The sequence below is a fragment of the Cynocephalus volans genome, chromosome 9, assembly GCF_027409185.1.
Source record: "Cynocephalus volans isolate mCynVol1 chromosome 9, mCynVol1.pri, whole genome shotgun sequence".
NCBI lineage: Eukaryota > Metazoa > Chordata > Mammalia > Dermoptera > Cynocephalidae > Cynocephalus > Cynocephalus volans.
Window position 1 is genome coordinate 148,924,108 of NC_084468.1, and position 27,760 is coordinate 148,951,867.

The 27,760-nt window shown below is 33.9% G+C and overlaps 1 protein-coding gene across 1 annotated transcript in view; it reads left to right on the plus strand.

Moving 5' to 3' along the window:
* The window catches only part of TLL1 (tolloid like 1), a 232,362-nt gene that overhangs the window by 173,940 nt on the left and 30,662 nt on the right, over positions 1-27,760 (plus strand). The window contains exons 11-16 of the mRNA XM_063108291.1: positions 1,144-1,260; positions 2,355-2,500; positions 13,687-13,882; positions 16,271-16,396; positions 18,398-18,558; positions 21,726-21,906. Coding sequence (XP_062964361.1) covers positions 1,144-1,260; positions 2,355-2,500; positions 13,687-13,882; positions 16,271-16,396; positions 18,398-18,558; positions 21,726-21,906 — 927 coding nt within the window. The remainder of the gene's footprint in view (positions 1-1,143; positions 1,261-2,354; positions 2,501-13,686; positions 13,883-16,270; positions 16,397-18,397; positions 18,559-21,725; positions 21,907-27,760) is intronic.

Genomic DNA, 27,760 nt, shown 5'->3' on the forward strand with positions numbered 1-27,760 from the left:
ATGAGAAATGCACTTATATGATGAAATAAAATTTACTTGGAAATTGTTTTTTATGTCAGACTGGCAACATCAGAAACTCCCAGGAAGTCGTTAGAATTGTAGAAACTTAGATCCTACTCCATATCTCTGAATTAGAAACTGCATTTTAACAGATTTCCTGGCATTTCATGTACATACTGCAGCTTAAGAATCACTGCCCTATACTGTATGTCTCTAATTCGCTTTGCAATTTAGAAACATATTTCTTCACCTGTTAGCCATTAGTATGCAGTTGCTTGATGTAATTTGGCTACCATTTTTCATACAATAAAACTATATATGACATCATTTCCAGGGTCACACAAAAATTGATAACAATGTGATATATATGTGAAATTATTTCATGTGCATTGTCATGGTTAACCATTTTGTCATCACATGTCAGGACAGAGGCAGATGTACAGTAAGCAATAAATATTTGTGGAAGAATGGGGGAAGAAAGGAAGGAACAACAGGTATTATTACTTATGGATATGCAATTAGAAAAAAATCAGAGCTCATACTCAAATCTTCTGATAATATTTGTTATTCTGCCTATAACACTACCTATTATAGCTGTATAAATGCAATGGAATGTGTGCCATAGTGCAAGAAACTTGAGGTAGCCTGGTGGTTTTCCTGAGGAGTTAGACAATCTAACCTGGCTTGACTAAGAACTGCACTTTGAGCTGAGAGCACATCCTTAACCAAGTTGCTCCTCTGCTAATGACCAGCTTAAGTATTTGAACCAGTTTTTCAGGGTAACTTGTACCTTTTTTTGTTTCTCACAGAATAATATTCCACTTTGATACATCATGTGACCTTTCACAGAGAGGTTTTTTGAGCTAACCTCTTAATTCTATGTATGATAATAATACTGACATCAGTCAGTTAATCTATGGATGATAATCAGATACTTTATAAACAGATATGAAGAAACTGTTTTATTCATCTACCTTTATTAAGTAAATATTATGGCATAGTTACAGCTCTAATCACTATGGATAGAGATATGAGCCAAGTCAGGTTTTATATATGTAATTTATAGCTAGTGTGGAAAGCAATTAGAATATAGAGTTTTATTTAGGAGTCTCTCTTTATTCTTTTTTTCTTTCTTTCTTTTAGGTAGATTCTGTGGGGACAAAGTTTCTGAAATTCTTACTTCTACAGACAGCAGAATGTGGATTGAGTTTCGCAGCAGCAGTAACTGGGTAGGAAAAGGCTTTGCAGCTGTCTATGAAGGCAAGTCACATTTAATGTGAGACATTAGTTCATCTCAGATCTCTTAGTAGAGATATCCTTTCTTTAAGTTTTCTTAGACTGATATTTAATCATATTTTAAAATCATGAAATCTTCTACGCTTATGATATTCACAGGAATGATTTTAATAAAATGCTTGGTAAATTTAAATCGCAAGAACAACCTATTTTCTAGTATCAGTCACGTAGTAACATATAAATGTGCTCAGGATGTGTGGGGAAAAAACCCAAATGGCACAAAAGTTCTTAAACTTTGTTTGCTTCATGATGATGTTAAAATATTATGAAGAAATTATTCTCCTTTGTACCAATTTTGTGTCTTTGTTCCTGCACTGCTGAAATAGTCTATATAGGAAACTGCACAGAAAGTAATTATGCACATTTCTGGAGCATACTTTAAATAGGAGAGTCAGCCTTCAAGGGTAAATATATTAGATGCTTTGTTCTATACTTCTCCAAAACAATAAACTGCCTTTGTGCTTCCTGGCTTTAAAAACAGCTTCTTTCTTGCCAGGTTGTGGGTGGACGAGACCGTCTCTGGTACAGGAGTTTAGGTAATTTCGAAAACAAGATTTGTGCTTCCCTTACACTTTTAAGTAAATGGAAGCATTTTGTTTTAAAGATTAACTGGATAGCAGTGAAGGGGACTATTTGGAGGAGCCCCAGATGTTGAGGCCATGACACTAGCTTGCTGCCAGGGATCCAGTGAGCGCTGTTCAGGGGGAAACTGCTCTGCTGATGAGCTGTTCTACCTGTGGACAAAACCAAACAAAGCACTTCAGAGAATCACAAAACTAACTCATATAGAATCAATTTACGACATCCCTAAAGGTTTTTAAAAGTGAAAAAAGTTTTTTTGTTAAGATATGTAATAATAAGGATTAAAAATGATACTCCTCGGCTGACTATTATCTAATATTTTCTATTTATGTGACCAGGTTTTTTACCATCTAAGTATTTATAATGGTACAATCAGTTATACTCAGCTCCAGGAACTGAACTTAAATATCACCTTAGAAGAAAAAGAAAATGACATGGAATGTTTAGATTTATTTGTTTGTTTTTGCTTTCTTCAGCAATCTGTGGAGGTGAGATACGTAGAAATGAAGGGCAGATTCAGTCCCCTAATTATCCTGATGACTATCGACCGATGAAAGAATGTGTGTGGACGATAACGGTGTCCGAGGGCTCCCATGTGGGACTGACCTTTCAGGCCTTTGAGGTAAAGTCTTTCAGACAACCGTGGTGGAGTGTAGTCTCCAGCAATGACAGTGGCATTTAAGAGAATACTCATGAAATCAGCAGAGAAACAGAGAATCAGCCTTTTAATCAGCAAAGAAGCAAAAGAATCACCTATAAAACGTAACATCAGGAGCGAAAGGTTTTTTGTTTCCTTCCCTCTTGTGGCAGACATTTTCAAGAAGATCAAAGTGAGTTTCCATTATCTGTGCTCTTTGAATTAGAACGTTTGAAGTTCTAACCATAGTTTCTCTTGACAAATGCACAGACTTGTTTCACAAGACTGCTTGGAGAGGCCATGAAATAATAGAAATTTTATGTCTCTTCTAAACTAAGAGGTTAAAAGGTACACATTCTCTTCCCCCCGCTCTTAGGGGAAAAATTCATTTTCACCTTTTTACCGTTACGTGGATAATTGTTTATAACAAAAAATAGGGACTTAAATGTTCTTAGGAGCTTACAGTCTCATCACAAATATTTGTCAGAGAGATTAGCAGCATTATTGTGCTATTACATGACAGGCCAGAAGAAACCAAAGGCCAAAAAGAACTTTGTATCCAAGTTTGGGTCCAGAACTACCAAACTGGCGAATGAGTCTTTTTTGCGGGATGAGAGGAACTGAGTTAGGATTAGAAGCCAAAAAACAGAGAGAATTTGTCAGGAATTCCAGAGTATGTTTAAATCAGAGTCAGTTTAGAATTGAGAAACCCAAGGTACAATGGGAAGGAACAAGGAGATGGTGGTGGGAGGTCCAGGCAAGCGGTAGAAATCCAGATGCCACGACTAGAGATTATCTCTTCACTGATTAGAAGGCCGATTCACTGTCCAAGGGAGCAGAAGGCAGTAGAGAGCCCCATCTCTGCCAGAGTGTACTTGCCACTGAGTACAATGCATATGTCATGTCTCTGTCCCCACAGCAAGAGCAGCAGGGGAACCCAGGCATTACCCATAAGTCCACAGAACTTCTCACCGTCACCTGCAAGCCTGTGCACTATATTTCATTGGTTCTGTTTCTACTGTCTTGCATGTATCATTTAATTTCCCAAACATATGTGTATTTTCTTCTTTAATCCTGGTGTTGTATTTTATGCTCCTGACCATTTCACATTTTTAGAAACCTAGATTCTGAGATTATTTGATTGAAATTTGAATTTTATTATTTTAATGGATCAGTACGATTGCAAATATTGTTCAAATAGGCCAGTTTAACAGTAAACTAAAATTGCATAGAAGGATTTTACCCAGAAATTAGACTAAAACAACTAGTTCATTAAAAAATTCTCTACCCAATGGCAGTATTACCTGTGGTCTATGATATTTGAAGAATGAAGAAATTAACTGTCTTTTGATATATAATTCAGTATTTCATGGGATTCTCCTATTACAGAAGTGATGTTACAGAATGCATTCATTCTAATGCATCTAAAAACTGAGGTGCATGAAATTGCTGGTTTAGTTGCCTTGAAGTTTCATTGTTTTGATTTATCAATATTGTAACAATGATATTTGTCAAAAACAGAATAGCATTAGGACAAATAGGAAGAACTTGCAGGCCGTAGGCACCTCCTAGAGGGGACCCAAGATGAGAGAAATGATCTGTTATTCCCTCAGTAAGTCTCAGTTCCCAACTTTATTTCACATTATTCTTCCTGTGATTCTAATCCATAAAGATATGAATCTATTGCACACAATAACTCGTACATGCAAAACAGCAATTTTATCTGGTTCACATCTAAAAAATGTTCAATAACTGGCGAGATTGAACTTACTAAAAATTATACAATAGTTATAGGCAGTTTAAGGGCTTTTCAGGGTGTAAATTGAATTATAAACTTTCTATCTTATCTATTTTGCTCATGTTTGCTTTCACTGAGAGACTGAGTTCCTAAGCAGATACAATGTTTTTTATTCCTGTTTGTCTAATAAATACTTGTTGATTGAGTGAATGAATAAATGATTACTATGGTATGGGACTTGGGAAAAGTCCCAGTTTGGCTGACAGTGCATTTTATTTATTATGCCTAGTTTTCTGTCCTTTCTTCGTTTTGCTTTGTTTTCCTATGTGTCTGCCTCCTTCTTTTATATACTGGACACATTTTAATGTCTATTAGTCCTCTCATCTTTAAATTACCAAACCCAAACCTCTGATTGTCTTGTCTTACTCACTAAACTCACTCTTCTTCAATTTATTTCGGTACCATTTTTGTAGTTGATATCACCATTTACGCAAGGAATATTCCTAATTCTACTTTTTATCTTAAAACCCTGCAGCCAGCCCATCAGCATATTCCATTTACTTTGTCTTCAAAATATACCCCATACATGATGACTTTATACTAACTTTCTGGTTACCACTCTGTTCCCACCATTGCCCCTTTGCTTGGAACTTATGGCAAGAGCCTCAGGTCTCTACTCTTGCCCGACATATCCTGTTCTCCACACAACAGCCAGAATGACACATTTACTATGTAGGTTAGGTCACGACTCTATTTACAGTCTTCTGAGGGTTTTCATCAAATCTGTATTTGTCAGTGTTCTCCAGAGAGACAAAACCAATATCATAAGTATAGAAATATAGGAGAGAGAATTTATTAGGGGAATTGGCTCATGTGATTGCGAAGGCTGAGGAGTTGCATGATAGGCTGTCTGCAAACTGGAAGCCGGTAGCGTGGCTCAGTCCAAGTCTGGAAGCCTCAGAACCAGGAAAGCCGGTGGTGCGGTTCTCAGTCCAAGGCCGAAGGCGTGAGACCTGGGGGCGCTGCTGGTGTTAAGTCCTGGAACACAAGGCTGAAGAGTCTTGAGTTCTGATGTCCTTGAACAGGAGAGCAGAGTGTATCCCAGCTCCAGTGGATAGAGAGACAGATTCACTTTCTCCTCCATTTTTGTTCTCTCGGGGCTTCCATTGGATTGGATGGTGCCTGCCCATACTGAGGACTGCCCATCTTTCCCATGCAGTCCACTCATGCTTATATGCTAGTCTCTTCTGGAAACACCCTCACAGACACACCCCAAAATAGTGCTTTACCATGCTCCTGTGCATTCCTTAATCTATCAAGTTGACACCTACAATTAACCATCACAACACCTAAAATAAAATTCAGATCAATTATCATGGATCAAGACACTCTGCAGTTTGGTCCTAGGTGCCTTCTCACTCCTGTGTCAGCCCCAGTGGTCTTGTTTCTCTTACTCCAAAGACGCCAAGCTCACTTTCACATCACAGGATTTGCCATTAGCTCTCCTCTACCTCTAGACCTTTGCTTTTATTCTTCTCTCACTACATTCAGATCCCTGCTTACTTATCCCCTTCTTAAAACGTCCTTTTCTGGCAATTCTATTTAAATTATTTTCTTGCCTATAATTATCTCTAAATCCGCACTTATGACTACTGGAATTTATGCTATGGATCTGTTTGTTTATGTGTTTATTATCTACCTCTTTCACTAGAATATGAACACCGAAGGGTAGGGATCTTACCTGTGTTGCTGGTCACTATATCTCCAGCACCAACGGTTGCATGATTGATATTTACTAATGCAAGGAATGAGTGGATGGATGGATTGTATGTAAGTATGTGAGTGTGTGATGGTTGGTGGATGGAAATTAATATATCCTTTTCTGTCAAATATATGTAAGTTTCATGCAGAGAGCAAGAAGACTGGATAGGTAAGAAAGATTTAGGTTATAGAGGACCTCATATGCTGTGTGGCTGAATTTACACCAGAGATCCTAGGTTCTAAGAAATTTAGGAGTGACAAGGATGTAGAAGTGTCCTAATAGGAACACCTTCTAAATCTTCTAGATAAGGAAACAGAGCTTATGCCATTAACCTAGCATCACAATGGTGAATGCTAGACCAGCATTAATATTCCTGTACAGTTGATCCTGATTTTATTTGCAAATTTGTCTGCTCACTAAAAATTTTCTAAGCCAAAAATCAATACACATGGTGCTTTCTGGGTCATTCCCAGACATGTGCAGAGTAGCAAATTTCAAGCCACCTAACATACACATTACCATCTGCAATATGCCTTACTATGAAAATATGTATTAGATAAGATTTGTTCAGGCATGAGCTATAGTGCTGTTGGCCATGAGTTCAGTGTTAATGAATCGATAATATATATTAAGGTGTATTCAAACAGAAATACCCATAAAGCAAGATTATGGGCTGATTGGTTGACAAATATTTTGTGGCTAGGATCTCTCAGGAACCTAACATATATTTGCCTAGGAGCAACAAATCAGTATTTGCTAATTCAATATTCGCAGCAAATTTACAGAATGTCACTACTGTGAATATGAAGAATCAGCTGTATATATATTTTTATTTGTTCTAGTAGTCATTAGGTGGTTTGTTTAATTTAGTCAGTTATCTGTGTATATCAGTTTAATTTTGTTCACATAATATGTTTCAGTATGCAGAGTATATATTTTATATATTTTTATATTGAAAATATATAACTAAAGAAAATGTCCTTGCAAATTCTCACTGTTTTGTGGTTTTCTCTGACAAAGCACAGTTTTTATTCACTGATCCAAGTCTTTGTCTTTTTAAAAAAACTGTTCCTATTTTTGTATCTTTATTTTCTGTGTTACCCTCTTATCCTTCAGATAAAAGGGTTATTAAGATAAACTTGCCCATCATTCTGTTGAAATCTACTGTAAAGAACTTACTAGCTGTCCATAATTTATGCCTTTCCATGAATTTATGTCATAGCTTACACTTTCTTTGGATTTTAATGTAAGGGCAGAAAGAAAGTATGAGTGAGTGCCTTTGTAAATGAATTTTAGGCATGTTTGAGCAGGAAGGGGCACTATTTGGAGGGTAATAGAATCCTGATACTTCTGTATCATACCATCTGGGAAATGCCAGGGTCTGTTGTGTCTCCCTACAATCCATATGTTGAAATCCTAACCCCCAAGGTGATGGTATTGCAGGTGTGTGCGTGTGTGTGTGTGCGCGTGTGTGTGTGTGTGCGTGTGCGCGCGTGTGTGTGTTGGGAAATGATCAGGTAATGAGGGTGGACTCCTCATGAAGGGGATTAGTGGCCTTGTAAAAGAAGCCCAGGGAGCTTCCATTGTGAGGGCCCTCACCAGATACTGAATGTGCCATTGCCTTGATTTCCCTGCTTCCAGGACAGGGGGAGAATGCATTTCTGTTGTTTATAAGACTATGGTATTTTTGTATAGCATCCCAAAGGGACTGAGACAGGAAGCTTTCTCTTCTCTAGTGGTTACTGGATGCAAGGTTTCTTAAGACCGATATACTGAGGAGAATTTTTATATTAATGTAGCTCACCTCTGAATTTAACTTGGAAAGCTTGTCCTCTACTCAGCAGCAGTGTTGTTTAAAAAAAAAAAACTCTCTATATACCATTTTATTTGAGAAGTATCAGTATGCAGAAATATAGAAGAGAAAAAATTTGGAAGACTGGAAATGTTTATAGTAAAACTTCAAAGAAATGTCAATGAAGCAGAAAAGAAGTGAAATAAAGCTGGAGCTTACTTTGTTTAAGTTGAAATCCCCACATGCATTAATTCAAGTGGGATTAAGTTTGAGGTACTTGTCAACATTGCTACACGTTCTGATTTGGTGCTTTCCTTATGAAAACCAGAGATGTTTAATAACCTTAACCATCATTACTGCAAGCTGCGACATTCTAAACTGTGTACATAAGTTTTTATCTTGGTGCTTGGTGGATTGCCTGACTAAAAGTAATCCTTTAATTTCTTTAAATAGTTTTATTGCTTTATGATAAGTAGACCAGTCCTTTGAATGAACTAAAAAAGCCAAGATAAGGAGGTCTCATTTAGTTAACATTCAGCTAAGAATATATATCAGTTAATGACTACAAGAAAGACTTAAGTGGCTCTTTATGAATTATGGTTTGGGCTGTAATTGTACTCTGGAAGATTAGCACTTGTTCGCTTTTTAAAATTTTATTTAATTGAAATGTAATTGATTGTACATATCTATATTGAATATCAATACTGGTTTTCAATAAAATGATTAAATTCATGACTAAATGAGAGATAATGTGTCATGAAGGAAAAATAAATGAAGTGGCAGTATTTGTAAAATGATTCACATTAAGATAAACTTAATCAAAACTCATGCTGTTGCTTTTAACTAGTTTGAGCATATTTTTTCTCCCCCTTTTTTACACTACTATAATTATTTATGCATTAATATTAATTTAATATGAAACACTACTAATAAATAATCTAAGTAAATAATTAAATATAAAATTTAAAATAATTATCTGTGTATTAAGCTTTTCCTCCTTTTATTCAAAATTTATTTTGTTGATAATATTATTTCCTAGACTTTACTAAATTTTTTTATTAAAATTAATTTAAATTTTAATTAGAAATGTTCATTTGCATTGTTTTTATTAGTCATAGTTTTCTTTAAATTTTCCTCAAGAGCGAAAGACAGTGTTAACATTGTCTCAAAAGTTCACCATTTTAAGTTATGTTATTTATAAAAGTCGTATGATTTTGATTGCATTAATTATACCTCAAGACTACCTTGAAACACTCATGAGAGAGCTATTTTTTTATTGTAGTAAAACATATAACATAAAATTTACAATCTTAATCATTTTTTTTTTTTTTTTTTTTTTTTGTCGTTTTTTCGTGACCGGCACTCAGCCAGTGAGTGCACCAGTCAGTCCTATATAGGATCCGAACCCGCGGCGGGAGCGTCGCCGCGCTGCCAGCGCAGCACTCTACCAAGTGCGCCACGGGCTCGGCCCAATCTTAATCATTTTTAAAGTATACAGTTCAGTACTGTTAAGTGCATTCACATTGTTCTAACCAGTCTCCAGAACTCTTTTCATTTTGCAAAGCTGAAACATGTGGCAAAGCTAAAACTCCAACAGCTCCCCATCCCTCTCTCCACCAGATCTCGGCAACAACGATTTCTTCTGTTTCAATTAATTTGACCACTGTACGTATGTCAAATAAATGAAATCATGCAGTATTTACCTTTCTGTGACTGGCTTAATTGACTTAGCATAATGTCCTCGAAGGTCATCCATGGTGTAGCATATATCAAAATGTCCTTCTTTTTAAAAGATGAATAATAATCCTTTGTATGTATATGTCACATTTTGTTTGTCTATTCGTCTATTATCGACACTTGGGTTGCTTACAGCTCTTGGCTATTGTGAGTAATGCTGCTATAGAGATGGGTGTACAAATATATTCCCAAGACTGTGCTCTCAGTTCTTTTGGGTATTTACCCAGAAGAAGATATTGCTGGATCATATGGTAATTCTATTTTAAATTTTTCAGGGAGCATGAGAGGCTTTTTACTGAAACTATGATCTAGAAATTTTACAGTTTTCAGAGCTTTTTACAAATAACTAGGTACTGCAGTAAATGCTTTTGCAATGTTATGTTTGTTTGGAAATTTGGTTATAGAATAAAGGCAAAGCATTTGAATGGGCCCTAAGCCTGGGCTTGGCCTTTTCCTCCAAGGCTAGCTTTCCTCCAATGTGGGAACTCACCCACATGCACTGACCACTGACCACAGGTGGGCAGTGTTAGAATGAGAGGTTGACCACTTTTGGTTAAATTTAATTTATTTAGTTCTTGCTAAATACAAATCACTCATCTTTTTCATGATTACTCTCTCCCCTGCCATGAAAGGTATGAGCCCCCTTCTTAGTAATGAAATGTAATATTAATCCCTTCTGGCTGGTCTGTGTACTTATTCTTCTTGCTTTGTGTATTTCAATCTACTTCCAATATTATTTAAATATGAGTTTTCTTCAAAATATTCAGAGCTTACTGTCACTTTCATTGTATTCTCTATGTTCATATTAGGTTTGTTTATGTTATGATAAACTTGCCACATTCATATGGTTTATGCTCTGATTACTTTAAAGTCTGTAATGCTAGCAGCATCATTATCAAAACATATTTATTATATGTGTAATTGTGCATGACATTGCATTCAGCTCCCAGCTCTTTGAACTATGTCTGTGCTTTTACTCAAGAAGAAACTGCTTTTCCCTTTCTTTCTTTCTTTTTTAAAATAAATCATTGATTTTGGTGTTCTTTTTTCATGGAGCTTAAGGTATTTGGGATGACAGTAATGACTTGATTCACTTTTTAGCTTCAGCATGTTTATTTCTATTCATTCCATATATCAATTGAAGAGGAAATTTGACATAGCTGGAGAAAATGTTGCACAAAGAACATAAATAAAATAACTGAAACTTCCATTTGTACTTATTATCATTACTCCTTTGTAGAAGTAGTTGAGGAAATATAATTATAATTAACATTAATAGTGCATATTCACTGTACAGGCATTACACTCAGGCTTAAGTTGGAAAGATATGTCAACAAAGGCCATTCAGGTCATTGATAAGATATCTAGGATTGTGGTGAAGGGGTAATGCATTTTTGAATGTCGTGAATTCATATATATGAGACACATTTTGTTTTCTAAGCAACTCAACAACTATGGCATTTACTATGTGAGAATACAATGTATATTTCTATTGTTACCCTCAGTACCAGATACATAATATTTAATATGTAAGTAATGTGTAATTAATAAGAGTAGAGTGGAATAAATGGGTAGTACTGGGATTAATCCTAAAATTGCTAATTTTTATGCATTTTACCCATGAAATATTTATACCTTGTGAGTCATATAAAATACTTAAACCTCAAATTTTTTACTAAATAACAAGTAAATATACTATAAATTAAAATGTAAAGTGATCTTTTGTACATCTGTAAAAAGGACAGAGTGAGTTTTATGCACAGGGCAATATAAGTTATCCTATTTATTTTCAATCACCGAAGAAGTGAAAACATAGTGCTTATCTTTTTTTCTTCCTTGTTAGTACTGTAACTTTCAAAGGCAGTAATCTCCTTAAAATAGTAATTAAAAATTCCTTTGTAATTAAACTTCTTGATTTTTATTCTAGCATGGCTTCTAATATAATTTTATTTTTACTAATGGACCTTCCACTACGAGGAGTTTGTTTCTTCATTCCGTGTTCTCACTCCTGTCTCTGCTGTCTCCTTCTTTCCCCCTCTCTTCCAATATGATTCATGAATCAGCAGCACTTCATTCTGTGGTGCTCCTAAGCAGGTACAGATTGGTTGGCTTGACGAGACCTTGGGTTACTTTCCCTACAGTTTTGTCACCAGTTTAGTGTTGCTTATTTATTCATTTCTTTTTAGCAAGCACTATACCTTGAGAAGTTTAAGATATTATTTTATATATCCTTTTGACTGAAGAACAGCCTTGGCCATCTGGAAATATTTTCATATTTATAAGGAACTCTGATTTTGAAAGGGAGTATATTAAAGACTAAAACAAGAGGGTAACATGTAGTTGGTCAGACTGGCCTTGTCATCCCTGGTGACTGAGTTACTAATGCAACTGCCAGCACTCCTTCAAAATCTCTTTTTAAACACTTATACTCTTAAAAATGTGCTTTTAAAATTATATATTTTTGTATAAATATTTTTCCATTCATCCCCATAATTTCATACAGAAAAATAATTTATTTTTAGGAAAAAAAAATCTAGATTTATGAATCATACTCAATAAACATCTACCTAATAATAGTATAATTTAAAATTGCAAACTTTACTCCTCCCACCCCCACTTCTTACATTTCTTGTCTTGTTTCACTTTATATTTTCCTATGGAATTTGTTACTTTCTAATATTTTATAATTTAATTATTTACCTTGTTTGTTTCTTTCCTGTCTCCCCACCAGTAGAATGTAAGCTCCAGAAGGACAAACTCTGTTATTTTACTGAATGATACATACCAAGCACCAAGAAGTGTGCCTAACAGAGCACTGATATTTGTTGAAAGAATGAATGAATTGTTTTTTGATCGAGGAAAAGGAAGTGGCAAATGTACTATTTAATTCTAACTAAATCTATGCTTCAGTTTTTTTTTTTTTTATTCTCTGGTTGTCCTTATGCTACCTAACTTGAAGACTATCCTTGTTAATGTATTGATAAATCAGGAAAGGGATTCTTCAGCAGTTTTATACATTCAGGTTGTAGTTCCACGGAATGAATTTATTCTCTGACATTAGTGTTGTAACAGAAGAATCATATAAATTAACGAATTGTATGTTAAATGATAGTTGACAAGATGTGATACTTTTCATGGTTTTTAAATCGTATATGTCTATGCTTTCTCGCTTCAAATATCTAATAAACCGTTGGCTCTATTAAGACTTCAGGAATAGCACCCAATTTCTGTGAAAAAATAAAAACAAAGAGTTTTATTTAGAAATTGTCTTATAATTTGTAAAACAGTTTATAAATTTTTTGTCTGTGGTTTTTTGAAGTTCAGGGCCAAAACAAAGGTCCACAAACATGTTGTTCTCCATAGTTTCTTAGGCTTATTGTCTGACCTAATATTTGCATTTGCTTGTTAAGGCAAGAGATTGAGCCCACCCATGTTATATGGGCCGAGATGAGTGTGTCAAGGTAAAGAGGTCATCCAGATGAGGTCAGGGTACCTTGAGAAAGGGAAAGCCAGTGTTGATTCTACAACAGAGTCATCTGTCTACAGAAAGCCACACTAATTATGGATAAAGAATTTCATAGACTAGGAAGAAATGTTATTCCATATTGTCAGATTTTTCTTTCAGAAAGCATTTTATACCCTAAAATAGTGCTGTATTCAAGAGAATTTGAGTTCAGTGTCTCTATGAATAAAATAATGGTTTTGCTGATGAACTATGAGAAATTTTTATAACTATGTACCAGAGCAATTATTGATTGATTATAGCATATCTGGCCCAGACTTTTAATAATTTTAAGTTTGGGTATTTTTTCAACTCTATTTATGAAAGGGTCACTACTTGTAGTTTAATTTTCTTTTAAAAAAGAGTTAACTTTGGTTGATCCTGATTCATGTGGATGTCCTGTTCCATAGATTTTTTGTTATTGTTGTGATCTTTCTCTGTCCACCAGAATAATTTTCTTATTCTTGTGCAATGTAGATATCACCATATAGGCTCATGAGAAATGCTCATGAGCACTCATATGAGGTAATTTTTATATTGACATGTCAGTACTATGGCACTGAGAATACACAGTAATCTTCCAATAGAAATTGTTTTATCTGTTAGCGAGATATATATTCATGCATTTTTACTGTTATAGATCGAAAGGCATGACAACTGTGCCTATGACTACCTAGAAGTTCGAGATGGAATAAATGAAAATAGCCCTTTGATAGGGCGTTTCTGTGGTTATGATAAACCTGAAGATATAAGATCCATCTCTAACACCTTGTGGATGAAGTTTGTTTCTGATGGAACTGTGAACAAGGCAGGGTTTGCTGCTAACTTTTTTAAAGGTAATTTGAAATAATTTACAAATATGAGATTTTCTTTGTCAGGGATAAATGTACTATTTGGCTTCCAGTTAGGAGAGAACTGGAATAAACTTTTATTGAGAGTTGAAGTCAGGATATTTTGGTGGGTTTTAGTGGAAAAGGTAACTTGTGAAATACTGGAGTTTGGAAATTTGTAGCACAGGGTAGGAACTCCATTAGGATATTCTAGCACTTGTTTTTTATGAAATAGTCAAAATAGCAAAATCCAGAAAGGTATGTAAAAGACAGGAAGAAACTATTTGTAATATATATACTCAACAAAAATTTATAACCAGAAGGGGTTTATTGGCATGTAGTCCATTAATTTATTTCCAGGTGTCAACATTTCTAAGGTAGCCTTTTCATATAGTGTTCCCACACACTGGAAATAATGTACGGTCTCCTGCAGAATATTCTCATATGTCTTTTTGAGAAAGTATTATTATAGATTAGTGAAGTGAAAAGAAAGCTATTTTAATGAAAATAGTAACATCTAAAATGCATTTAGAAAATTCATAGGCACTTAAGTGTGTCGTAGAATAAAATTTTTCTATGGAGAGAAAACAAAATTTTTTCTACACTGCTTCTTATAGGATAAATAATGATTCCATTGTGTATGTCAAAACTTAGAGTGATAGATATCTAAAAATTTCATTACTTATAGATCAACAGTATAGTGGATTTTCCCTTAGAGTTATTTAGATATTCACCACATGAATTGAAAGAAAGAGAAACTTGGAACTTTTACTAAATGTATTAAATGTATTCATTAAAATATACATTTACATGTTTAAAATTTTCCATGTTATATTTCACAGTGGAAGAAACAGGCTATCAAGCTTCTTTCATGTGATATTTATATATTTGGTTAACAAAAATGCTTAGTATTTTGTTGATGCTTAATTTCCCAGAAGATATTTACTATTCGCCTATCTCACATTAGGTTATTCCTGAAGAGTGAGATTATGGATTACCCTGTAATATACTTTATTTTTATATTATTCAAAATATTTTAACATTTACTTGTACATATTTGTTGGGTACAGTATTTTGTTTTAATACACGCATATACTGCACCATGATTCACTTAGGATAGACAGCACAGTTTTCTACATATTAGTCCAGCCCTTCTATATGAGGGGTCTTCAGAAAGTTCATGGAAAAATTTGCACTATCATTTAATTCTATTTTAAATTAGAATTATTTTTAAATAGAATTAAGAGATAATACGAATCTAAAAGTACCCTTGTACAATTTAAATTGTATATATATATTCACCAAAACATGGGATTATTATATTTTCTGGATCAAAATGTCTAAAAAAGAAACAGTATGCTTTAAATTTAAAGAAGTCCAATCAATTTTTGAGTTTTGTTTCTTAATTTATATCCATCTCAATCTATGTTTTTTTGTTGTTGTTAAGGGGTTCTTAAATGAAATTAATAATTGAGAATGACTGAATATATTATGAAGTGAGAATAAGAAACAATTCACTATAGGTTAATTATGTGACAAATAGTGAAAGTGTGCTAATGACATTTCTTTAAAAGCATTTTTGGGGAATATTTCTAGCAATCTACACTATGAAATCAGCAAGTGAAGCTGTATTAGTCTGGTTCTGTTGCTTATCACAAAATACGTGGAACTGGCTAATTTATAAAGAAAATGAAACTTACTGCTTACAGTTTCAGAGACTAGGAAGTTCAAGGTCCAGGGAACACATCTGGTGAGTCTTCTTTGGTGGCGGCTTTATAGCAATTCAGGGATCTCACCCTGCAAGGTGGTGGAAGCAGAGAGAGCTGAGAGACAGACTGTCCTCTCGCTTCTTTCAGTGCCCTCAGAACCGTGCCTGTGACCATGGTCTTTAATCCACTCACTACTGCCCAGTTCTACAATCCAATCACCTCTTCAAGGCCCCACCTTACAATTACCACCATCGGATTTCCCACCATAAGCAGTGACAGCAGGGATTAGCCTCAGTGAGGTTGCAGTGTTATCCAGTCTACAGCAGAAGCCATGCTTTTTTAGTAAGTTTTTTCATTTCATTCTGAAAAACCTCTAGCTCTTAATAATCCCCATGTGACCTCCAATTCTGAAAAGACGCAGGTTTTGTCGTAGATAAGGTGGTCTTCAGTTGGCCCTGCTACAGGTTTCTAGGCCTTTTCTTGGTGGCTCTACAGTTCTCAGGTTGCAGCAACATGAATTCTTGTATGTCATCTGTCAAGGGCTTATACACTGTTCTGCTGCTTCGCTGAACAAATGAATTGTCTCCCTTTTATTAAGGCCAATTAAGCATCATATTTTCCAGAAATTTACACCCTGGTATATAAAAACAAAATAGCTGTTCTGTAACTCTTGCCATTTTTATAGAGGAAGATGAGTGTGCCAAGCCTGACCGTGGAGGCTGTGAGCAGCGGTGTCTGAACACACTGGGCAGCTACCAGTGCGCCTGCGAGCCTGGCTATGAGCTGGGCCCCGACAGGAGGAGCTGTGAAGGTACGACTGGCTGCTGGAAACCCCGGGCTCCCTTCCTTCCTTTCATAGATTCTCATTCGCTGTCTCCCTCTCTCCTTCCCTGTCCCCTAAAGTAATCTCCTTCCTCAACTAGTAAGACTCAATTCATAGTCACTTTGCCTGGATTCTCGCTGTAGAATCAGTCCCCTCCTTGTTTGGTTATATATGTTAATAAATCTATAAATATTTTTATCTCTATCTCTATCTCTGTTTAGATCTAAGTTTTTATCTCTCCATCTATTCATCCTTTCCTGCCTCCCTCCTTCCATCTCAGCCATCCATCTGTCCGTCCACTATTTGTCTTTATCTTTTCTTCACCTGTGGGCACCTCTCACTTATTAACACGAGCACTCCCGAGTGAATTTTCTGTCTCTCTAGCATCTAGCACGGTCAGACACAAACGAGCTGAATATGTGTTTTATGAATAAACATTTGATTCAACAAAGACATTTTTGTCTTGGTTATCTGCGTGTCCGCTTTACATTCTGAGCTGAGACTTTTGTGCAGGGTGCTGTCACCATGGCTTGTGATCTTTTCCTTCAGAATATGAAGCTGGCTCTTTTTCATTTCTCCTGCCTCCACCCTGTTACAGGCATCAAACCTCGACTCACAGATAGAATAAACTGGCTGATCTTCCTTGCTCCAGTCTCTTCCTTCTTTAAAATTTCTGCCAAATTCATCTTCATAGAACTTGTAGCAGTTTAACGTTATTTAGATTTATGTATTATCAGTTTACTTTTGGTGTCTCACGCCAAAATCTAAGTCCCTTGAAAATGAGCACCTAGTTCTCTACTCATCTATAACAGACGACGTAAGTGCCAATGGTGGCAAAGTTATTTGCTTAATGAGCAGTGCCACACCCCTACTGACCTACCAAAAAAAATCAGGGACTCTCCGTTTTTCTCAAAAGTTTGAACTCTTCTGTTTGGCTTTCAAAAGTTCTACCTTTTAAACTGCTGATCTTCTCTCTATACTAGAATAAAAAATACATAGTTAACAAGAAAATGTAGCATTTTTTAAAAAAGAGGACATTGTGAATCAGGCAATCATAAAGTAGCATGACTATTATTTCCGTGTGGCTAGTAGAAATAAATATTTTACTTCATAATAATTTACCAAAAAAGTGTTAAATGTGAATGTATAGGTAGCATTTTTATATATTTATAAATGCAGCAGTATACACACACACACGTAAATATATGTACACAAAGGTGAATAAAATGAGCAGTTATTTTAGGGATCTCTTGACTCCTCAGGAATTAATTACAAACTGTGTAAAACATATGATCTTTTCACTCAACTTGCATTTGGATACATACTGTGATTTTGCTAATTTCACGATTAATAAGGAAGAGAGGATTTGTAAATAGTACCTCTTTTAAATACATCATCACAAGGGAAAGAAAACCAGTTGTTAAATGAAGATTTCTCTGAATAACAAATATGTTCTATTTACCATAATTTATCCTGTCTGCTAGTTCAGGTAATACAGCGTTACTTGTCTTGGAAAAAAAGAATTGAGGAAATAATTATTTTGTCTTACTACATCAGACTATATTGTGTTTTACACAAATCTTTCCTAATTCTCACAACAACCCTATCACTTCTCACAAAAATTTGTTTTTTCTCTTAATTCTGTGGTAGCCAAGGCACTACAGCATATTATCATTTCCATTTAAAAGATAAAAAAAGGTGAGACCCAGTTTTCTTTGTAGTGTTCTTCCGATTTGAAAGTGATCTAAAATGTTGTAGTACACCCATGATATGCTTAGCTCCAAATCGACAAAATAATGCTTTATAAATGGGATTCGATGATTAAAATAGTTGTACGAAAGACTAAGGAACAGAGACTGTGATTTCTAGATTTTGAAATCCAGAAGAGGGTTGAGATTTAATGCTGAGATGTCTGGATATCAATGGATAGGTGCTAAGAAGGGGGTGACTTTATTAAGGGACCGCCTTTTTCCTTTTCTTTCCTTCCAGCTGCTTGTGGCGGACTTCTTACCAAACTTAACGGCACCATAACCACCCCAGGCTGGCCCAAGGAATACCCTCCTAATAAAAACTGTGTGTGGCAAGTGGTCGCACCACCCCAGTACAGAATTTCTGTGAAGTTTGAGTTTTTTGAATTAGAAGGCAATGAAGTAAGTAAACAACAATTCTAATTTTTTTTATCATGTTTTGGGAATCCCTAAAGGCAAAATGTCAAACTAAAAATAAAAAACAAAAAACAAATGTAATACACAGTAGTATAAATGTTGTAGTCTTTCTTTCATTTCGGCAACTGCTTATGATTCTTCTTGGCACTGGAGGATATTTTAGATTGTTTCTGGGAGATTGAAAATTAGCCGGAGGGACTTTTTAATCAGTGTATTTGACATACACCATTTTCTTGATTTATTAAAGTACTATATAGTATTTAGAGTCAGTTTCATGTCATATAGACTTTTCTAGAAAAAATAAACCAAAATCCACAAGTTGAGTCATAACAAAAATATCCATTTGGAAGAACCTGGTATATTTTACTTCTGAAAATGGGTATATTTTCATTATGTAAGTAATTTGTCATTTTGAATGTGCTCATGGTTCATAAATAAAGATTAATTGTTTAACCTTAATAAAAGATGCATTTAGCTGAAGTTATCTTTACAAAATGACACTTACTAAAGGTATAGTTTTCTGTCAGGTGACCTCATTTAAACAAGTGAAATCATTTATTTGAAAATTCCTATGTGCTAGTACCCGCCCGCACAACCGATTCAAATGGAAGGTTAAGCCTAGAAACGAGAACTTTTAGAAAAACCGTCGTCGTTTGTGTAATTGGTCAGCACTGGTTTAATTCCGGAGAAAAGGTTACAAATACCTGCCTTCATAATTTCTGTTCTTTTTCTAAATTCTTCCACATCCTTTCTCTAAACAACTTCTTTTTCTGTGTTTAAAATAAACAAGATTCAACACTTCTAAATATTATAAAATTAACTCAATATTATTTTGTCTTTGATGTGTATCTGTTGAACACTTTCAAGGGCATGTGAGAACAGAAATGTATCTGTGCCTCTAGGGTAATAATTGTTGGCATTATTTGTGGGTTTCATACCATAATTTTGCTTTTGCATACCTATTTTTGCCTGTTCTTTTTTCACAGCCTCCTTTTCCTTCTTTCTTTTTAATTACTTTTTTTCCCTCTTCATTCTGCCTGTAGTAGTCAAGGTATGACTGTGCAATTTTTAATTCTCTTACTAGTGTCTTTTGAGTTCAAAAGAGGTAGCTTACTTTTTGTTCCCTTAAAGGAAATTAAAGCCTAAAATGTGATGAACTTACATTATTCAGAGAATTGTAGAATCTTAGAACTCAGTTGGCCTTTTGAGATTTCTTTTTAACATCATGTGTAAGTTTGATGGTGGGAAAGACTCAATTTACCCTTTTTAGCGTACTTTATCAACATGAAACATTATTTCTCCTTAATAACTACCTCAAATTTGGGGATATATTAAAATAAAGAAAGTCAATTTTATAATATTATATTGAAATGAGAATTTGCTTACTAATTCTGTGATTTGATATGAATTTAGTGTTGAATGATTTCTACTGTCATAGTTTTCCCTAAAGGTATTGGTTGTGGCAGGTATGACATTTTGATTCTGGTTCATTAATGGATAAGTGTTCCTAAGAAGCCTAGAGGTTTGTATTGAGGAAGAAGGAGGTAAATGGTTTTATATAAATGGGGTGTTGTGTTCTGAAAGCATTATCCTTACAGTAGAGTCATCATTCATAGAAAGACTATTTACAAACCTTGTTGACATATCCCAGAATTCCTTAATTTGTAATGGTGTTACTATGTGAAAACTGTTACAGAATTCTGTGTATCTTCATAGCTTGATATCTCAGTTGCTTAAAATAAAAGGCTTTAGCAAAAACTTGACATATAGAGTACTGGGTTAACTTTAAAACATCCTTATTTTATTCATTTTATTGATATTCCAAAGCAAAGTCAATGGCAAAGAATGTTAACTTTGGAAACATTCTGCTGTACTATGTTGGAGCCCTCTCTAAACAAAAACCACAGTTGTAACAAAGTAGATAGGAAAGTTATTTCATTTTTCCTGGCAGCATTTTGCTTATTTATTACCTAATTAATATCACAAGAGCCCGTAATTTGAGTTGACATATTTCAAAGTACAGATCATGCCCCAGGGTTTAATCACATGCAGTGTGAAACCTTGCTAATCACACATTTACGTAATAAGGTCATTCACGCAAGATGTGTTCTTTAGAATGTGCCCTACTGGAACTTTGGAAAAGTATATTATGGAAACATCTGTTAGTGGCCATAAATTGCTTAAGAATACCTGGCATTCACTTAGCTTCTTCCATTTTGGTGTTATTAGTGCATTACATGTACATCAGAATGGGTTTGCCTTTTGTGTTGTAAATTCCTGCCTCCATTACACTGAATAGAGTGCCTGTGTGTTTCCAATCCTGCAGCAATCTTACAGACTGACTTCACAGTACCTAGCAACTCAAAGGAGTGAAGACATATCAGTCTTCATAATAAGTATGAAAGGCAAAGGGTCTTTTTTTATATAGCAGGTACCTGTCTTTCACTCTGAACGTTTCTAACGGTGCCCTTCTGATTAGAATGCAGGGTTCTGGGAGACATCCTGGACTCAGCCAGTCCCTGCTATTAATCACCACACTTCCATGTATGATGAGTGTAATTTTGAACAAGTTATATAAAAATTTCTGGACCTCAGCTTTCTCATCTCAATAGATTTTTTTCTATTGCTAGTGTAGTGGTTGTACAGCTAGTGTAGTGTAGGCTAAATGTTCCGAATTTATGTAATTGTTGTCAATATTAAATAAGACAATACACGATAAATACTTTCACAGTTCCAAGTGAAAAAAATTTTACAAAGTTTTTAAAGAGGGTAGCCCCAGTTTCTCTTCTTGTGGCTACCCACATCATTATCTCAAAAAATATTCATCTCAATTCTTCTTTTTTTTGTTTTTCTTAAAAAAAGATGTATGTTATTAATACCTACTTGTACAAACAAGCGTGCGTTTGTATATGCCTATCTCTTGGAGAGATTCAGAGCAAAACTCTTCTTTAATTGGTCTTTCATGCCCCCTGCCTTACAGTTGAACCTTGACTTTTTTTTTTTAATTGATATATATATATTATTAACCTGTTAATTCCAGTTTGACTACCATGGCAGTAAAGAGGGAAAAACATGATATATTGTTTCAAAAATAAATGTCAATCATCTGGTACTCTCCAGTCTGGTAACTATGACAACCGTGTTTTTTCCAGGTTTGTAAATATGATTATGTGGAGATCTGGAGTGGTCTTTCTTCAGAGTCTAAGTTGCACGGCAAATTCTGTGGTGCTGATGTGCCTGAAGTGATCACATCTCAGCTCAACAACATGAGAATTGAGTTCAAATCTGACAATACTGTATCCAAGAAGGGCTTCAAAGCACATTTTTTCTCAGGTATAACTATTCAAATGTTTATGTATACATTACAGATTTTTAACATGGATTGGCTTAAATTCTAAGTTACCTATTCTTTATAGTTTTCTGTAAATGTAACTTGGAGTTATATAGAATGCATAACTGTTTATACTAGGTTTAATATTTTTAACTAATAATTAGAATTTTAAGAATAGGGGCCCTGATGAAATGTTGCCCCCAAACAGTTAGATCTTGTATAAAATCTAGTCAAATATTACAAATGATGGAAAATAATTATGATATTTGCATGCGATGACTATACTATATATAGGTGTATAAGAATAGTGGTAGATTTTTCAAAATAACTTCTTTGTTTTTGAAAAGTGTGGTCTCATTTTAGGAACATGTTTTTTATTCTTATCACTTAGCAACATATTTCTTATTACTGTATTTTTATTCTTATTATTAGACTAATATTAAAATCATGCCTTATCTTGTTACTTTAGAAATAATTGCAGTAAGAGACCTGGAAATAGGAAATTATAATTTTACTAAAGACCATATATTATCATATATATTTAGTAGTTGCACTTCTGGGCCTGTAATTAAAGTAAAATTTCCTTCTTAAAGAGCTGAAATTTTTAAAAAACTCCCCAAATTTTATATCAATATATAGAAACGTTAGTTAAATTTTCTTATTCTCTTCATGTCAGAATCTTGCTTTATAAAAACATTATTCTGAAACTTCAAAAATAGATAAAATTATAATAAACTCTAATATAGCAATCTATTCTGCCTTTGCAACGGGAAAGCTATTTAAAGCAACTGAATTCCTATTATGTTTTAATATTAGGTAATTTGGATCAAGTTAATTCAAAGTCCATTTATTCCAGTCCCCATGTGTTTAAAATTAATGAGATTTACAATGTCCAGGGTTTGTTTGGGGTTTTCAGTGTAATTGAACTTAATGGTTCATAAGCTCCATTGAGTTCCAAGTCATACATAAAAGTGCATTCACAATACAGTGAATCTTGGCTCCCTTATTCTGCTCTCTCTTCCTTTCTCCAGAATTTAATTACCCTTTAAAAATTCTTCTCAGACATTTATTTAAGATTTATACTATTCAAGGTAGAATTTTAACATCCTATTTTAATGAAAGGAAGATTTTCTTATACTTCACTATTTTAGAAATGTCATGTATTTTACAGATTTTAAGTGATCCAATGGTTAGGTAGCAACAAGGCTACTTACCTTTTAGAGCCAGCTAAATATTTATTTTAAAATTTTAAATCATGAAGTGAATAAATTTTATCACAATATTTAAAATATTCAAGATCCTTTTTACATTACCTCAGTCATGCATTTTATTTAAAAGTTCTTTTAAAAAGATACATGCTACAAATACTGACTATAAAGTATGATTAAATTTAAAGTTACTCAGAAAATTTTAAATTTACTTTCTGATATTTTTGGTTAGACAAAACTTTCCAAATTGTAATGACATATTATTTGTTTCTTTAGAATAATGCTATTGAGATAGAAGATGTGCTTTTTTAATTCTTATAATACAGCTATGAAGACACGTGCAGAAAATGCTATTCTCCAGCACATGACAGTATATCGTCTTTATTCTTACCTTTGTGTGGCTTGTGCTTTGAAAGATTAACTAAGTACCATGGTAGTGCTTGTGCCCATTTTAGCTACTTTGCTGTCAATCATGTTCCCAGGTGCAATCATCTTAGGAAATCATCTCTGTTTTTAATATTTACCAATTCTTTTAAACATATTTATGTAGATCAATTAACTAACAATATTTCATTTTGTAAGAGTCTAGCCTGGATTGTTTAATGAAGTATAGGTAGTTGAGTAAACTGAACAATGAAGTTCAAGGGGAAATTAAGCCCCAAACTTTCACCTGCGTTATGTTGCTAGACTCATTTATGTGTATTTACTTGACAGATGAGGCAGCTGAGGAGTTAGGTAAACTGCTCACTGTCCCAAAGCATTTAAACCTTAGTTTGTCTTGGTCCACAGACCATGCTCTTAACCATGAGAGCTGCTCATGACCTTTGCAAGTGACATCAGTCATATGTAATACTCAATATCCTTATAACCTAAAAACAACAATAGATATACTTTTCATTTTTTTATTAGATTATTCCTTTGTAAAGTCCAAGATAATTATCATCAAGTATAAACTTTCAGTGGTCTCATTTTGATGCATTAAAAAGTCTTGGCAGTTTGTCTGTTTCATATTTAAAATACTGTGGTTCTGGATGAGTAATAAGATCAATTTGGCATTTAATTTTCTGGGAGTTTCTGTTAGTGGGAAGATGTTTGCTCAGGAAGAGGGAAAGTAAAAACATTGTATTTGTAAAAAATTTCTGTTGTGGTACTATCAAAGGGTGGGAGCAAATAAGGATTTAGGTGACTAAATGTTCTAATTATGATGCTCTTACAAAATCATAATTTACAAAAGTTTATCTATTTTAATAGGTAAGTCTATTCACATTGAAAATATTTTTGAGTTCTAATAATGCTTTAAGTGTAATAATATATAATCATGTGTTAAAAGTCAAACAATTCTCTGTAACTATATTTACTAGAAAATAAATATGTAAACCACAGAGACACTGTACTTTACAAACAAAATTGAAGGAGTTTTTAAATGTTAAAACTTACTATTGGGCTTTAATAAAGCATATTACTGGGTTTATTGTCACAAACTCTACAAAGAAATTTATCATAGAAATTAAGAGTTGTTAAAATGACTACTCTGTCTGCTTCAGAAATCTCATTTGGACTCTTTCATAAAGAAATATCTCAAAGTATGGAAGGGGAATTTTAATATAATGTGGTAGTTATAGAAATTTGAAGCAAATTAATATTATGACAATAGGAAAATTGTAAATAAGTTATAGCAAATGCACTTTGTGGACTCTTCTGAACCATAAAGATGGTTTAATGATTCCATGGTATAAAAAGTCATATATGATAAAATATTAATGTAAATCTAGGTATAAAACTATCTATGCACTGTACATACAGCTAAGCATGTGGGTGGGAAAAAACCTAAAAGTTGCTGTGTAAAAACACCAAGAATGCTTGTGTGAAAGTGGAAAAATTGTGCATGATGGTTATCTCCAATTTCTCTCAAAGAAGTTTTCTCTGATTTAAATATGAAAACAAAACTTGGAAGAAAAAATCTTATATCCTATTTCCCCCATCTGTTACCCCAAATATTTCTAGATTTGCAAACATTATTACCTGATAAACTTTGATCTTCTTTGAGAGTGAAGGAATTTTTAATTCATCTATTTATTAATTAGTTAATAAATAGTAATACAAGTAAATATTAATACAAGTGTGTTGAATTCAGTTCATATTAATTATCTTATTAGAGACAATTGAATAACTATGTTACAGTATTGTATATATCAATCAAGAGATATTTTATAAAGTTAGTATTAAATGGTTATGTTTATAGCCAGTGTCCTAAAAATTTCAGTAGTAGTTATGGCTTTATGAAAATTTAACAAAGAATAGAACATGTTCAACTATTTTTTTCCCACATTTTTTCCAAGAACAATTACCAAGGACTTCAATAATAATAAAAAACAATATTTGATAAGTTATGTTATATTATTTGGACAGGAAAGCTACTTAAAAATAAATTCTAGCTTTCTTGAAATTAAGTGATACATCAGGAAAAAAGACAAAGAGATATATTTAAATTTTAATGTATGCCGTGAAATAATGTATTTATAGTATTATTTCAAACATACCATTATTAATGGTATTATTAATAAATAAAAAAATCACCAAAGGGGCCGAGCCCGTGGCGCACTCGGTAGAGTGCTGCGCTGGGAGCGCGGCGACGCTCCCGCCGCGGGTTCGGATCCTATATAGGAATGACCGGTAAAACGACAAAAAAAAAAAAAAAATCACCAAAGAAATTTTAGCTATTTTTGCATATAGCTTTTTAGATTTTTAAATAAGCACTTTTTAGATGTAAGAAATGGAATTGAAAGGATGACTCTAAGAATTTATTAGCAGAATAATTAACATCAATAATTCCTGTCACTTCCATGTTTATATATATCAATTTCTGATTAAATATAATAAATTATTCATGAAGAATGCCATAGCTTGAAAATTGGGAAGTTACTGGATTTTATAGCAGAAAATCTATAAGCTCCTCCACAAACATCAAAGGGTAATGTGCTTTACTGATTCCAGGGTATATTTAAAGAGCAATTTAATTAAGTGATATTAAAGCAAATGAGGAAATCAGAAATATTAAAGTAAGGCTGTTTGGATATTATATAGAATTATATGCCTATTCACTTTTTTAGCTAATTTAGAACATAGTAACGTAGGCATTTTCTAGAAGATATCTAGTCCAGCAATATTATCTTTACTTTCTTGGACTGAATGAGATTTTATAGCATTTATTACCTGGGAATAATATAACAAATGACGTTAGGCAATGGGAGTTGAACACAGGCCTTCTACCTTCTTTAGGCAACACTGTATCCATGAAAAGACTCAGTTATGACTTATGCAAATGAAAACAGAATTTCAAGAATAAATATCATTTAATAACCTCCCTCAGGGATAAATTTAATGGGAATGTGACCTATTACTGATGGGCCTAGTGTCATTCTCAGTGGCAGGAATGGAATAAAATCCAGCTTTCCTGACTCCCAGTTTATTACTGTCTGTAACAAACACAGGAGTCAGATAAAATAATTGTGTCTTGCAATCTTTCTGCTCTAAGTTCAAGTGATTTCAACTGGCATGCTCCTCTTATGTCTTTCACTGTGTACAGATATTTGTCCCTAAGTGTTCTTGCACACTGTTTCTCTCATGGAATGGTTGTTGATATTTGTAGATGAAACCCAAGCTGATATTACTTTAACAAAACTTTAAATGTTAGTGTGCTTAATTACAAATGGTATGCCAACTACACCTTTCCTATATGATTTTGAATCCTGCTTCCAAAATTTCATTACGAATGAAATTTAAATATTTGAATGTTTGTAGAAAGAGCAAATGTCTTCTCTGTTGTAGCTTCCAGTCAAGTTTATTAGTGCTTTTTTGGAGGTGATTATTTATTCAATAGTTTTGTGTTGAATAAAATGCATGTGCTGTGCATGTGCACATGCACAAATGAGCATGTGTCTATATCAGGTACTGAAAATTTACTTTGAGAATATCTGCTCATGTGTGTTTCTGTTCTGCTGCATGGACCACGTTACTTATTTTTCCTACAGATAAGGAAGCTTTCTGCAAAGAGAAAATTTTTATTTTTGAGTCTTGCAAGAACTTGATACAGGTTGCCACTTCAGTTCGATCCAGTATGTATTATTCATAGACTGATGACCTCTGATAGTGTCAGAGGTGTGCCGCAGGCATCTGACGGGAAAATACCACTTCCCTTTCCCCTAATAATGGACCTTTCCTTCATCTAACATGAAGGAATGGAAAGCAGATATGTCCGTTCCAAAGAAGGGGGCTAATTTCCATCTATAGAAAATAAATGTTTTTATTTTTCCTCAATAAAACATTTGTTTCTATCACTCATAAAAACTGTCCTTTATTTTGTGTCCATTGTATGAAAATGCCAGAAAATTTCAAGTGAATTATTAATAGAATTCTCAATTACTAAATTTATTATGCAGACATTATGAAAAAGGTTTAAAACTCTGCATCCTCCTCCTTTTCTTCTTCTTTGGATTTTTGTTCTTCGAGACGTTCATGGTCTGTGTGTACTAAGAGAAAGAAGAAGTGAAAACATAGGTCAATCATGTTTGCTAATAGCTTTTTTCCCCTAGTTTGATAACTTTTCATAAATAAGGAATCTAGAATATATTTGTGGAATTCATCTTTT